The following is a 15,920-nucleotide window of genomic DNA, read 5'->3' as shown; positions in this document are numbered from 1 at the left end:
AGCTTTCTGCCCATACCTCTGTACAGGCTTTCAGTTTGAAAGCTTGAGGAAGAGTGACTGGACTATAAAGCAGTAGAAGAGGGGACTTGTAGTTCATTCACAGATTGCTGTGAATGAATGACACACAGCACGTGACAAGAACTGTTGATGTTGTAGTTAAAGGGTTGAGACAAACCAGTTAACACTGACGGGTGCTTACAATGATCAGCTTTTATGCAAAACCTTTTAAGAGGCAGCACAGTGCCTAAGTGGTTATCACTTCTGTCTAGCAGCACTAGAGTCATCAGAATGAATCCCAACCATGGTACTACTTGCCTGGAGTTTGCGTGTTTTCCCTGAGCCTGCATGGGTTTCCTCTGGGTACTCCGATTTCCTCCCACACTCTAAAGGCATGCTGGTAGGTTAATTGGCTCCCATCTAATTTGGCCCCAATAGGTGTATGTACAGGGCATACGGAAAGTAGCCACAGCACCTCACTTTTTCCACATTTGGTTATGTTGCAGCCTTATTCCAAAATGGATTACATTCATTATTTTCCTCAAAATTCTACAAACAATACCCCATAATAACAATGTGAAAAACGTTTGTTTGAAATCTTTGCAAATTTATATATATATATATATAAAAAAAATCACATGTACATAAATAGGTCACAGCCTTTGCCATGACACTCAAAATTGAGCTCAGATGTATCCTGTTTCCACTGATCATCCTTGTAATGTTTCTACAACTTGATTGGAGTTCACCTGTGGTAAATTCAGTTGATTGGACATGATTTGGAAAGGCACACTCCTGTCTATATAAGGTCCCACAGTTAACAGTACATGTCAGAGCACAAACCGAGCCATGAATTCCAAGGAATTATCTGTAGACCTCAGAGACAGGACTGTATCAAGGCACAGATCTGGGGAAGGGTACAGAAAAATGTCAGCATTGAAGGTCCCAATGGGCACAGTGGCCTCCATCATCCGTGAATGGAAGAAGTTTGAAACCACCAGAACTCTTCCTAGAGCGGGCCTGCCCGGCCACAGTGATCGGGGAAGAAGGGCCTTAGGGAGGTGACCAAGAACCCGATGGTCATGCTGACAATGAAGAGAGGAGAACCTTCCAGAAGGACAATCATTTCTGCAGCACTCCACCAATCAGGCATGTATTGTAGAGTGGCCGGACAGAAGCCACTTAGTAAATGGTACGACAGCCGCCTGGAGTTTGCCAAAAGGTACCTGAAGGACTCTCAGACCATGAGAAACAAAATTCTCTGGTCTGATGAAACAAAGATTGAACTTTTTGGCCTGAATGGCAAGCGTAATTTCTGGAAAAAAAACAGGCACTGCTCATCACCTGGCCAATACCATCACTACAATGAAGCATGGGATGTTTTTCAGAGGCAGGAACTGGGAGACTAGTCAGGATCGAGGGAAAGATGAATGCAGCAATGTACAGAGAGACTCTTGATTAAAAAAAAACCTGCTTCAGAGCGCTCTGGGCCTCAGACTGAGGCGAAGGTTCATCTTCCAATAGGACAACAACCCTAAGCACACAGCCAAGATAACAAAGGAGTGGCTACGGGACAAATTGTGAAAGTCCTTTAGTGGCCCAGCCAGAGCCCAGACTTGACCCGGATTGAACGTCTGGAGAGAACTGAAAATGGTTGTGCACCGACGCTCCCCAACCAACCTGGAGCTTGAGAGGTCCTGCAAAGAAGAATGGGAGAAACTGTCCAAAAATAGGTGTGCCAAGCTTGTAGCATCATCCTCAAAAAGACTTGAGGCTGTAATTGGTGCCAAAGGTCCTTCAAAGTATTAAGCAAAGGCTGTGAATACTTATGTACATGTGATTTTTTTTGTTTTTATTTTTAATAAATTTGCAAAGATTTCAAACAACCTTCTTTCACGTTGTCATTATGGGGTATCGTTTGTAGAATTTTGAGGCAGATAATGAATTTAATCCATTTTAGAATAAAGCTGTAACATAACAAAATGTGACAAAAGTGAGGCTCTGTGAATACTTTCCGGATGCACTGTATGAATGTGTGTTAGGAACGTTAGATTGTAAGCTCCTTGAGGGCAGGGACTGACATGAATGTACAAAATATTTGTAAAGCGCTGACTAAATTGTCAATGCTATAAAAGTACCTGTAATAAACATATCCTGTATTGTTTCTGTGTGCAACTCCCATGACAGGAACAGCATGCACATCTACAAGGAAACAAGAGGTGTTCTTTTACAAATATCAGGAGAAAAGGTCTACCTCCAAAGGTCTCTAATCAGCAAGGGTTCAGCCAAGTGATAGTGGGAATGCTAATCTAAGCCAGTGTTTCTCAACTCCAGTCCTTAAGGCGCCCTAACAGGTCATGTTTTCAAGCTTACCATTATTTTGCACAGGTGATTTGATCAGGTTCACTGCCTTAGTAATTTCCACAGCTGTTTCATCTGAGGGAAATCCTGAAAACATGACCTGTTGGGGCGTCTTGAGAAACACTGCTCTAAGCTATAGGATAGCTCAGAACAGCCGTGTGATCACAGCCATTCTACAAAACTGCATTTCCATATGTCCCGAGTGCTGCTTTCTGCAAAGGTGAAACAAAAAATTAGACCATCTGCACTAAGCTAATCTTGTACAGCACTTCTGTACCAGTTTACACAACATATCTTATTACCATACTTCTAAAATTAAAGTGCATAAAAAGAGCACAAACTCAAAATTTTGCAGTATGCAAACTATGGAACGGTTGTGCACCTACTGAGACATTAATGAAGCATCACACTATTGCGCTTATCCCTGAACACTACCCCCCCCCCACCCCCCCCCCCACCCCCCAAGACAAACACACTCACTTTGCCAGGCCTTCCAAGACAGCAGGAAGGAGAACAGATTTTTGTGCTCTCTTCAGTATTCTGAAGTAGGTTAAAAAAACAATGTTCAATGTTTCCGTATGCTGTGGGAAAAGGGAGAAAAATACAGACAATTATTTTAAGGAACCACAACCTTGTAGTTAACTCTTCCATAGCCACATAAGACAAAAGTGGCCATACACTAAAGATTTCATTCAGACAAATCAACATTACAACATGTAATTGTTGGTAAATTATTAATATGATAAATACAAATCTGACTTTTTGTTGCTAGCTTTAAAGGTTATAAAGAGAACATTTAAAAAGGCTAAACATGGCCAAGTTATGTGACAAATGATAATGTGAAGTAAATGCATAGTTATGTTCATACTCGTGCATATACAGTGAGGTTAAAAAGTATTTGATCCCCTGCTGATTTTGTACGTTTGCCCACTGACAAAGACATGATCAGTCTATAATTTTAATGGCAGGTTTATTTTAACAGTGAGAGACAGAACAAAAATATCCAAAAAAACGCTTTTAAAAAAAAAGTTATAAATTTATTTGCATTTTAATAAGTGAAATAAGTATTTGATCCCCTATCAGCAAGATTTCTGGCTTCCAGGTGTCTGTCTTCTATACCAAGTTATTAGGGTTTCGAGGCTGATGTTTGGTAACTCAAACCTTCAGCTCCCTCCACATATTTTCTATGGGATTAAGGTCTGGAGACTGGTTAGGCCACTCCAGAACCTTAGGCCCCTTTCACAGTGGGGCGGTTTGCAGGCGCTATTGCGCTAATAATAGCGCCTGCAAACTGACCCGAAACAGCCGCTGCTGTCTCTCCAGTGTGAAAGCCCCGAAGGCTTTCACACTGGAGCGGTGTACTGGCAGGACAGGAAAAAAAGCTGAGTTAGACTTACCGGTAACTCCTTTTCTGAGAGTCTTCCAGGACAGCCCATGAGACCTTGGGCTCCTCCTACCAGGACAGGAAACACGTCACCCCCACCAGATAAAAGGGCGGTCCTCCAGGCCCATGTCAGTATTCTCAAGAACCGTAGGACCCTGCAAAACATATGCATAATACACATAACTTCAGACAATACCGGGTGGGAATCCGGCTGTCCTGGAAGACTCTCAGAAAAGGAGTTACCGGTAAGTCTAACTCAGCTTTTCTCCAAGCGTCTTCCAGGACAGCCCATGAGACGATGAGCCAGAACTTACCAGTCTAGGGAGGGACAACTGCCTGAAGGACCTTACGACCAAACGCCTGCTCCTGAGCTGATAGGAGATCCAGGCGATAATGTTTAATGAAGGTCGAGTAACTGGACCAAGTGGCAGCCCTGCAAATTTGTTCCGGTGAGGCACCAGCCCTCTCAGCCCAAGACGTAGACAAGGCTCTAGTTGAGTGCGCAGTAACAAAAGGTGTAGGGACCTCCCTAATTTTGTAAGCTTCCAAGATGGCTTGCTTTATCCATCTAGCCAATGTGGCTTTAGATGCACTATTCCCCTTGTGAACTCCAGAAAAGAGGACAAACAAGACATCAGTTTTTCTAAAGGTCTTCGTGACCTCAAGATAGACCAAGAGAATCCTTCTTACATCTAGAAAACTAAATTTTCTTTCTAAGTCGCCCTGTGGCGAACTACAAAAGGTTGGCAATACAATGTTCTGAGATCGGTGGAATGTACTTGCCACCTTGGGCAAAAAACCTGGATCGGTTCGTAACACAACTCGATCCTCAAAAATCGTGAGGAAGGGCTCCCTAACTGATAGGGCCTGCAACTCACTTACCCTACGAGCTGAGGTAACAGCTATAAGGAACACAGTTTTTAATGTAAGTAACTTAACTGACATACTTTCCAGAGGTCCAAACGGAAATTCTACCAGAGTTTGAAGTACTAGGGACAGATCCCACGTTGGACAACTTCTCACTACTACTGGTCTGGCCCTAGAGATAGATTTAAAAAATCTGGCTATAGTGGGATTTTCCAGGAGAGAAAACTGGAGGAACACACTAATAGCTGCTGCCTGTACCTTTAAGGTACTAACAGAAAGACCTTTGTCGACACCCTCTTGGAAAAATTCCAAAATAGACGGAATATCATGAGTTAATCTATCATTTTCAGATAACCATGAGTTAAACCTTTGCCAAACTTTGGAATATATGGCTCTAGTAACTGGCTTCCTGCAATTAACGAGAGTCCTGACTACTTTGTCAGAGAACCCTTGGGCGCTCAGTATCTTTTCTTCAGATACCAGGCCGTCAAGTTTAAGGAAACCACCTGAGGGTGTGATACTGGACCCTGCAATAATAGGTCTTCCCTTTTCGGAAGGCTCCACGGAGGCTCTGAAACCAGAGACTGTAGCAGGGAAAACCATGGCCTCTTGGGCCAAAACGGGGCAATTAGAATCAGATCTGTCTCTTCCAGCCGAAACTTCCGGAGGACTTCTGGAATCAGCCTGATTGGCGGAAAGGCATAACATAGGCCTGGAGGCCACGGGTTCGCCAGAGCATCGATCCCCAAGGCTTGGTCTGCCGGGTTCATGGAAAAGAATATCTCCGTCTTGCGGTTGTTTCGGTTTGCAAACAAATCCGCTACCGGATAACCCCATCTCTTGGTGAGGTCTGCAAAGACTTCGGGATGAAGGGACCAGTTGTCTCGGTCTATCCTGTGACGGCTGAGATAATCTGCCAGGTAATTGTTTTTCCCCTTCAGGTGTACAGCAGAAATGGAGGCTAGATTCCCCTCTGCCCATGAAAGGATCTCCTGGGCAATGGACTGAAGCCTCCGGCTTCTCGTGCCTCCCTGCTTGTTGATATACGCGACTGTCACTATATTGTCTGACAGGATTTGGAGGTTGTGACCCCTGATCTCCATCTGAAAAGACTGGAGGGCTCTCTGGACTGCAAGCAGCTCTCTTTGATTGGATGAGGCCCTTGCCTCCTCTGGGGACCACTCTCCTTGTGCTACTGCATTGCTGAGGTGGGCCCCCCATCCCCAGGAACTCGCATCCGTGGTAATCCTTTGGGAAAAGGGAAAGGACCATGGAAGACCTCCTGCTAGGTGCTGACCAGCTCTCCACCACCACAGGCTTCTTTTTATCCTGTCGGGAAGCCAGATCCTTGACTCCAGGGACCTTACGTCCCCGTCCCAGTTTCTTAAAAGAAACCTTTGTAACGGACGCTGACGGAGTCTCGCCCATGGTACTGCGGGAAAACATGAAGTCATAAGACCCACTGCCCTCGACACCTGTCTCAGAGAGACCGACTAGTTGGTCTGCAATGTTGACATAGTCTGGAACACTTTGGTAATCTTCTCCTGAGGAAGAAAAACTCTTTGGTTCACGGAGCAAAAATCGTAACCCAGATAAGTTACTTTCTGGGCCGGAATCAAGGACGATTTTTCTTTGTTTATTAGCCAGCCTAGGGACTGTAAGAAGTCCTGTACAGCCTGGAGATCTTCCAACAGCCTTTGGTATGATTTTGCCACTATCAGGAGGTCGTCTAAGTAAGGGATAACCGTTATTGCCTTTAATCTTAGAGGAGCCAGCGCTTCCCCCAACACCTTCGTAAAGATGCGTGGGGCTGAGGAAAGACCGAAGGGGAGGGCCTGAAATTGAAAATGTCGGGTCCCCATACCCGTCTTCACTGCCAATCTCAAAAACTTTTGGAAGGCTGGATGGATAGGGATGTGAAGATAAGCGTCCCTTAAGTCCAACGTGGCCATAAAGCAGTTTGGGTATAGTAGGTTTTTGATTGTAAAAACCGTCTCCATACGGAAATGCTTGTATCTGATGGACTTGTTTAAGGTCCGGAGATTCAGGATAAGTCGAAACTTTCCTGCCGGCTTTCTGACCACAAATACATGGGAATAGAATCCCTTGCCCCGCTCCGATCGAGGAACAGGAATCAGGACTTTTTGATCTAATAAGTCTCCGATCTGGAGACCCAGAGCCCTCGCTTTCTCCCGATCTTGTGGAGGAAATGTGACCAACAAACGTTCTGGTGGTTGGTGAACAAACTCCAGCCTGTACCCGTTGGTCACTAGGTCCAGGACGAAGGGGCTCAGAGTGACTGCTGCCCACTGTGGGATGAAGGCCCTCAATCTCCCTCCCACCGGGGAACACAAGTCACTGCGGCTTGGCGGGCTGTTGAGGAGGGTTAAATAGCACTCCCCCTTTGCCTCTGCCTTTGTGCCCAGTCCAATGCTTTTTCGGCCTGCTGTCCTTCTCTCTAGGACTCTGTTGCCTGTTTTGGCCACGAAAAAATTTTCTGGCTGTCTGAACTCTCTTTTTCTCTGGAAACGCCTTTTTCTTATCAGCCGTGCGTTCCAGTGCCTCCTGTAGACCTGGGCCAAATAAATGATCGCCAGTTAAAGGAAGGCCACAAAGGCGCAACTTGGAGGCCGAGTCCCCTGACCAGGTCTTAAGCCAAAGGCTTCCCCTGGCCGAGTTCACTAGAGCCGAAGTCCTGGCTGACATTCTTACCGACTCAGCGGAAGAATCTGCCAAAAATCCCACTGCCTGAAATAGGAGAGGAAAAGACTTTAAAATTTGCTCTCTCGAGGTACCTGCTGACAGATGTGACTGAACCTCCAGATTTCTGGCCACACAAGTGGAAGCCAAAGCTGGTTTCAGGTTTCCAACTGCTGAGTCCCAGGCTCTGTGGAGAAGGATATCCCCCCTCTTGTCCATCGGATCCTTAAGCGTACCCATATCATCAAACGCCAGGTCCGAGTTTTTTGAAACTTTTGAAAGAGGTGCGTCTAACTTGGGATTCTTATTCCATGGCTGCGCAGTGTCCTCATCAAAAGGAAACCTCCTTTTTAGGTTACTAGAGAAGAATGGTTTTCTCTCAGGATTATCCCATTCCAGTTTAATAGTATCAACCAAAGAACTATGAACTGGAAACACTCTTGATTTTCTCTTATGTAATCCTTTATACATAAGATCATGTTTGGATAACTGAACCTCTTCCTCTTTTAATTCAAGGGTAGTATAGATAGCCTTTAATAAGTCATCTACATCTTCAACAGATAACTTAAATCTTGAGCCTCGAGTGGATTCTCTATCTCTGGGCTCTGTATCTGACCCTGATTCTTCCAGAGAAGAACGGGTAGATCTGACCTCAGCCTCAGAGTCTTCACTCTCTGCCTGCTGCGGAGCGCTTACTGACGCCTTCAGTGAAAACGGACTCTCTGCTGGAGTCTGGAGCTTGTCAATAAGCGTTCTAAAGGAACTGAAGGTGGACGCAAGCTCATCCCTAACAGAAGTAAGCATCTTCTGGCAAGAGGCAACCGGGTCATCCTTTACTAGGCCTTCTATACAGGTGCGACAAACTGCTTTGCTCCATGAGGAGCTCAATTTGTTTGCGCAAACCGCACATTTCCTTTTAAGTGGCTGCGCTTGGGCCTTGTCCTGAGTCTTGGTCTGCAAGACAAAATAAATGACCCACAATGTAATTAAAGCCACACAATCACTCCGTAACACCACGTGCAGGAGGGAGGAAATGTGTCCCCTTACACCCACTACTACAGAGGGGGGAGGGGGAGGGAACACTCACAGGGATAGTAAGGTGGTGACAGAACACCCCAGGCTTACCTGTGAGGTGCTGGTGTTGGGAACTGCATCCGCTGCCTGTGCAGGTACTGCAGGAGGATCCATTCTGCCCCTCTTGGTCATCCACAGCCTGGCTGCTTAACACCAAGAAACACCAGCAGCCAGCGTTCTCTGTTCGCGCCGTTTATGAAGACTGGAACCTCGTCTCCGGCGCCCGATGATGATGTCATATGCCCCGGAAGTAACCCTCTCCAGGCACTTCCTGTGGGCCGGCTTGGAGCGCAATAGCTCCGCCCCCTCGAACGCTGTGGCTTCCTCCATTCCTTGCTCAGATCAGCCAGGCTGTCGGCAGGGAAGGACAACCGAAGCTCAGCTGAGCTAGAGTGCAATGCACTGCGCTAGGGGCACGACCTCACACCGGTCCTGGCCCTCTCCAGGCACTGAGGACAGAGAACAGCAACACAGCCAACCTCCCCAGCGGTGTGCTGCTTCTGGCAGAGGAAGAGGTAAGTGATATGCCCCAGAAAAAACCCATACAAAGCCCCTGCTTATAAGGCCTATGGGAGCAGGTTCCATGAACATGTTACCCCCCCGTCCGGAGGAAACACAAATAACTGACATGGGCCTGGAGGACCGCCCTTTTATCTGGTGGGGGTGACGTGTTTCCTGTCCTGGTAGGAGGAGCCCAAGGTCTCATGGGCTGTCCTGGAAGACGCTTGGAGAAAGTCTTGCTAGCAGCATCTTCAGAGCGGGGAAGGAGCGGTGTATACACCGCTCCTTCCCCGCTCCTGCCCATTGAAATCAATAGGACAGTGCAGCTATACTGCTGGCAAAGCGCCTCTGCAGAGGCGCTTTGCGGTGGTTTTTAACCTTTTCTCGGCCGCTAGTGGGGGGTAAAACCGCCCGCTAGTGGCCGAATACCGACGGTAAAGCGCCGCTTACAATAGCGGCACTTTACCGCCGACACTGCCGCCGCCCCAGTGTGAAAGGGCCCTTAATGTGCTTCTTATTGAGCCACTACTTTTAGGTCGTGTGTTTTGGGTCATTGTGATGCTGGAATACCCATTTTTAATGCCCTGGCTGAGGGAAGGAGGTTCTCACCCAAGATCTGACAGTACACAGTCCCATCCATCATCCCTGATACGGTGAAGTTGTCCTATTCCCTTAGCAGAAAAACACTCCCAAAGCATAATGTTTTCACCTCCATTTATGACAGTGGGGAATAGTGTTCTTGGGGTCATAGGCAGCATTCCTCCTCCAAACATGGCGAGTTGATGCCAAAGAGCTTGATTTTGGTCTCTTCTGACCACAACAATTTCACTCAGTTCTCCTCTGGATCATTCACATGTGCATTAGCAAACTTCAGACAGGTCTGTATATGTGCTTTCTTGAGCAGGGGGACCTTGCAGGTGCTGCAGGATTTCAGTCCTTCATGGCGTAGTGTGTTACCAATACTTTTCTTGGTGGGTCCCAGCTGCCTTAAGATCATGGACAAGATTCTCCCTGTAGTTCTGGGCTGATTACTCACCATTCTCATGATCATTTAAACTCCATGAGGTCAGATCTTGAATGGAGCCCCAGACCGAGGGAGAGTGACAGTTATTTTGCGTTTCTTCCATTTGCGAAAAATCACACCAACTGTTGTCACCCTCTCACCAAGCTGCTTGCCAGTGGTCTTGTAGACCCATTCCAGCCTTGTGTAGGCCTACAATCTTGTCCCTGACATCCTTGGACAGCTCTTTGGTCTTGGCCATGGTGGAGAGATTGGAATCTGATTGATTGCTTCTGTGGACAGGTGTCTTTTATACAGGTAACAAGCTGAGATTAGGAGCACTCCCTTTAAGAGAGTGCTCCTAATTTCAGCTTGTTACCTGTATAGCAGACACCTGGAAGCAGAAAACTTGCTAACTGATAGGAATCAACTATTTATTTCACTCATTAAAATGCAAATCATTTTATAACTTTTTTGAAAATGCGTTTTTCTGGATATTTTTGTTGTTATTATGTCTGACCGTTTAAATTAACCTACCATTAAAATAACAGACTGATCATTTCTTTGTCAGTGGGCAAACGTACAAAATCAGCAGGGGTTCAAATACTTTTTTACCTCACTGCATGAATTATTAAAAGGAAAAAAATACTTTTAGAGACTGCTATGATGACAATTTCAAAAAAGCAAAGAAATGGGTCAATTTAAAGTGTAGATTACCACCCAAACATTTACAGGCTGATCCAGTAAGCCACAGACAGGCAACCTTGGTACTCCAGCTGTGCTGAAACTACAAATCCTACCATGCCTCTACCTAAGAGTCATATATGTTGTGTAACACAAAGCAACTATAATTTTCTGAAAGGTCTTACCAGTTTTAATTTCTTTTCTTTGCTTTCTGAGGCTTCAGCTTCAAGAAGTTCTCGTTCTAGTTTTTCTTCCGTTTTCCTCCACTGAAAATAGAAAGATACGCAAATCAATGAATGCAAGTAGGTTATAACAGTGGTTGCTGTGTCAAAAGGTCTGTTGCCCCCAGATAAAATGCAGCAAAAAAGCCTCCTACTGCCACAGCTTGGCATAATCCTACCACATATGTGGACCCCTGGATCTCAAGAGGTTGAGGGGCTGAACCTATCAACACAACAACAAAAACTCTGTAGTCATTTTGGGACCCTCTACTATTCAGACACAAGGAGGTTGTGCTCCCCCTATTAAAAAAGGTGCAGTATACAATTTTTAACCATCAAATGGAGAACTGTGAGCATCTAAAAGAGAGCAGGGTTGGTTTTATATTCTGTGTGCACTTCATTTCACAAATGTTCTCTGCTTAAAGCCCAACTGAATTTGGGGTTTTAGAATTGAATACATCCCTGGTGTATCAAAGTAAAAGGTGTGCAAACACCTACAAATTGTTTTATGTAGAAAACAGCCACCATCCAAATAGAAAAGCTTGTCCCCTGCCAGCATGCTGTAGAGAAGCATCCTTGCTCCTAATGTGTAGAGATGAGCTTGGCATCCTCCAAATTCATCTCTAGCTGAACCTTACCCCTTTATTTATTTTTTTTTACTACAATGAGCTGTGGGCTGTCATTCGCACCCCACAGACTACCTCCGTTTATGTGGGCTGGGGGGTGGGAATAACCCAGCTTAAAGCTCACTGGAGAACAAAAAACAAAAACAAAAAAACACACACACCATAGCACAAGTTTGCAGTTTGGCTAGAGAGGAGTTTGGAAGATGCCTGAGCTCACCTCTACATGGTGTGACCTACGATAGATTTGTGTGCCACTCAGGTTTGTTTTTCACTCTGGAGGGGTAGTATAAATAGTTCTGTGTCCAGTGCTACAGGAGTGCCGGTGAGGGAATGGAGCTCATCCCAGCTTCGGTGATCACTAGAGGAAAGGAGAGAATCCCTGGTGCCGCACATCCACGAGGTTGTATGATAATGATAATGAATGGTGCAAAATGCATAAAAGAGGATAATTAAACGAAGATAAAAATCAGGATGAAAAAAATACAAATACAGATGGAAAAGAAAAATAAAGATGGGAAAAAAAGTAAATATGAAACAATGAAGAAAAAAAAATGGAAGTAAAAATATAAAAAGAGAAAATGGAAAGTAATGGTAAAAGATGGTGCAATATCAATTCATACTTTTTTATCTCAATTTCCTTATGCATTTTGCACATTTCATTATCATCACTTCATTCACATTTTTTTTACCATAGATTTTCTTCTTTTTTTCCACAGTTCACCTCACTTTGCACCTTTTCCACACTTCATCATCCCTATGAGCAACTACCAACAATGCTTTTATACTCCCCCACACCCATGGCATTCTCCATGACTAAGCTCTGGGGGCAGAGCGAAACACATTGGAACGTAGCCTGGCGGGAGCCCAGGCTGAGGCTGTCTCTCATTATCACACAACCTCGTTGATGTGCGGCACCAGGGATTCTCTCCTTCCTTTCCTCTATTTATGTGGTACCAGTTGTCACTCTGTAAAGGTCTGACACACTCCCTACTAAGTTGGAACTGGAGCTCTTCAATTAGCAGGGAACATGAGCTTTGCTGACTGAAGAGCTCTAGCTTTGACTCAGCAGGGGGAGTTTCAGTTCTCTGCAGAAAGACAACTGCTTCCATAGTCCTTCACTACAGCAAGCTGTGTCTGCTCCTAAAGGAAACAAACTAAGACTGTACACTTTTGATGCACCTCAAATGTACGTTAAGGGTTTAGGTTGAAAGTTTAATTGGACTTTAATAAGTGAAGGTTCCAGTATCCTCTGAACCTTAGTAGAATGAGAGTAGAATTGGATTTACTAAGGTGTACATCAACCATGTGCAAGGATTTATCTTTTGTTTAGTTTCATCTCCCTTGCATATGATTGGGTAGTAAAAGTGAACACGGCTTCACCCCATTTACTAATCTCAGTAAACATTGTTGTTAAAGCGTACTTAAACCCAAAAACAAAAATACAGTATATAATATTACAGCTTAGATGTGGTGGCTGCATTGTTTTTTTCAGCTCTTTTTCCTTTATCACCATCCTCCAGCAACACACTTTCTGTACTAGGGTGACTAAGACACCCACTCAACTGTATCTATGGAAGAGCAATGTTGTCACCCTAGGCTGCTCTCTTGATGTGTACTACAAGTCCTCCTGTCCTTCTCCATTACATGGAGATGGGGGATACGGTAAATCTGTAGTTTACAGAAGATGGCTGACAAGACAGATACAATTGTTTGAGTTAAGCTCACAGGAAGTGAGACAAGGAGGCCACTGTATTTCTGCTAAGATCAACTGGTATTTTTTCTTCTTGCAGAAAATGTACTTGGCCTAAAAAGAAGAAAACAAAACTAATACAGCCACCATATCCAAGATAAGTGAACATGTTCTACACCTTTACAACCCCTGGCAAAAATTATGGAATCACCAGTCCCTGGGGATGTTCCTTCAGTTGTTTATTGTTGTAGAAAAAAAGCAGATCACAGACATGGCCAAAAACTAAAGGCATTTCAAATGGCAACTTTCTGGCTTTAAGAAACACTAATAGAAATCAAGAAAAATAATTGTGGTGGCCAGTAACAGTTAGATTTATAGAACAAGCACAGGGAATAAATTATGGAATCACTCAATTCTGAGGAAAAAAATTATGGAATCATGAAAAACAAACAAAATAACACTCCAACACATCACTAGTACTTTGTTGCATTTGTGGCTTTTATAACTGCTTGCAGTCTCTGAGGCATTGACTTAATGAGTGATAAACAGTACTCTTCATCAATCTGGCTCCAGCCTTCTCTGATTGCTGTTGCCAAATCATCTTTGCAGGTTGGAGCCTTGTCATGGACCATTTTCTTTAACTTCCACCACAGATTTTCAATTGGACTGAGATCCGGGCTGTTTGCAGGCCATGACATTGACCTTATGTGTCTTTCTTCAAGGAATTTTATCACAGTTTTTGCTCTATGGCAAGATGCATTATCATCTTGATAAATGATTTCATCATCCCCAAAAATCCTTTCAATAGATGGGATAAGAAAAGTGTCCAAAATTTCAATGTAAACCTGTGCATTTATTGAAGATTTAATGACAGCCATCTCCCCAGTGCCTTTACCTGACATGTAAATCCCATTTCCTTTAGGCGGTTTCTTACAGTTCGGTCACAGATGTTGACTCCAGTTTCCTCCCATTTGTTCCTCATTTGTTTTGTTGTACATTTTCTGTTTTCAAGGCATATTGCTTTAAGTTTTCTGTCTTGACGCTTTGATGTCTTCCTTGGTCTACCAGTATGCTTGCCTTTAACCACCTTCCCATGTTGTTTGTATTTGGTCCATGTTTTAAACACAGCCGACTGAACAACCAACATCTTCTGCAACACTGCCATAGTTGCCAACATTGCAAAAAAAATATGTGGGACACTTTTTTGGCTGTAGGCGGAGCAGTACAATAATTAGGGGGCGGGGCATTCGTTTGTAGGCGTGGCTTAGCAAAAATTACATATGCGGTGCGCGATAAATGGGCGTGGCTTACGTGAAAAAGTGAGCGTGGCTTAAATGGGCGTGGCTCAAGAGGGTGTGGTTAGAGTCTGAGATGAATGAGGGATGGAGAGGGAAAGGTGGAGAAGGAAAGGGGGAGAAGGGAATGACGGGACAGCAGCCCCAGATCCTACACAATAGAAATATGTGTATTCTAGAAAGTTTAACAATCAGCAGATAAAGATACTCCAAACACCTGGTGTTAACGCTTCAATCATCCCGGCACCATGGTTGTTATGGTGTCAGGATGATTGAAGCGCATTATTTCTATTATTACATTGTAATATAAAATTAAATCATTCAACTCACCATAATGCCGAATCTGTGGGATCCCTGAGCGTGTCACCTGCCACCAGCAGATTCTGTCCTTGCATCAGGTGCCCCCGGCAGAGTCTGTCCTTGCATCAGGTGCCCCCGGCAGAGTCTGTCCTTGCATCAGGTGCCCCCGGCAGAGTCTGTATAGACCCCCTCAGTGCAGACCCCCCTCCATCAGTGCAGACCCCCCTCCATCAGTGCAGACCCCCTCCATCAGTGCAGACCCCCTCCATCAGTGCAGACCCCCTCCATCAGTGCAGACCCCCTCCATCAGTGCATCTCCACTTACTCAACACTAGGGGGAAGATCGAGCGGCGGCGCCGGCCGCCATTTTGCTGGAGCCAGCTGCTCCAAAAATAAAAAAAACAACATTCCCGATTTTCCTTATGGAAAATCCCGATTCGGGACAGCCTCCAATCGGGACGAGGGTCCCAAAATCGGGATTGTCCCGGGAAAATCGGGACTGTTGGCAACTATGCACTGCGTGATGATTTACCCTCTTTACCTACATACTAACAAGCAGATTTAATCTGATGCAGGTGTTAGTGTTTGTAATGAAAATTTACAGGGTGATTCCATAATTTTTTCCTCAGAATTGAGTGATTCCATAATTTATTCCCTGTGCTTGTTCTATAAATCTAACTGTTACTGGCCACCACAATTATTTTTCTTGATTTCTTTTAGCGTTTCTTAAAGCCAGAAAGTTGCCATTTGAAATGCCTTTAGTTTTTGGCCACGTCTGTGATCTGCTTTTTTTCTACAACAATAAACAACTGAAGGAACATCCTCAGGGACTGGTGATTCCATAATTTTTGCCAGGGGTTGTAGTATCTCAACCCCAATGCAGTTAAGGTATTCTGGAAGGTCAACTTAAGAGAGTCAGCAGGTTTCAATATCTAGGTTTACTATAACGAGTCCTAACACACAAGTTTTTACCTTTCTTTGCATCCTAGACAGATTCTTCCTCTTGTCTTTGTAGGACATTAGTTTCTGCTTGGGGGCAAGGTCTTCTGCATCCTTATTCAATTGTACTTCTTTAATTCTTAGATGGAGCAAGATGTTCAGCACCTAAAAATAACTTTGATGTGGTAAGACTATATGGGTTTAATTAAGCTGCTTTAACCACTTAAAAAACGCCTACCACAGATATACTGCGGCAGGGCGGCTCTATTGCGCAAAATTAT

The 15,920-nt window shown here is 44.6% G+C and overlaps 1 protein-coding gene across 2 annotated transcripts in view; it reads right to left on the bottom strand.

Moving 5' to 3' along the window:
* The window catches only part of NOC3L (NOC3 like DNA replication regulator), a 130,155-nt gene that overhangs the window by 58,868 nt on the left and 55,367 nt on the right, over nt 1–15,920 (bottom strand). For both annotated transcript variants that reach the window (XM_073596426.1, XM_073596427.1), the window contains exons 11-13: nt 15,673–15,804; nt 10,754–10,834; nt 2,839–2,939 (exon numbers count right to left, since the gene is read on the bottom strand). In XM_073596426.1, the coding sequence (XP_073452527.1) occupies nt 2,839–2,939; nt 10,754–10,834; nt 15,673–15,804 (314 nt within the window). The remainder of the gene's footprint in view (nt 1–2,838; nt 2,940–10,753; nt 10,835–15,672; nt 15,805–15,920) is intronic.

Source organism: Aquarana catesbeiana, linkage group LG08 (assembly GCF_042186555.1).
Source record: "Aquarana catesbeiana isolate 2022-GZ linkage group LG08, ASM4218655v1, whole genome shotgun sequence".
NCBI classification, from domain to species: Eukaryota; Metazoa; Chordata; class Amphibia; order Anura; family Ranidae; genus Aquarana; species Aquarana catesbeiana.
Note: the sequence above shows the minus strand (reverse complement) of the source record. Positions and strands in the feature narration are given on the sequence as shown.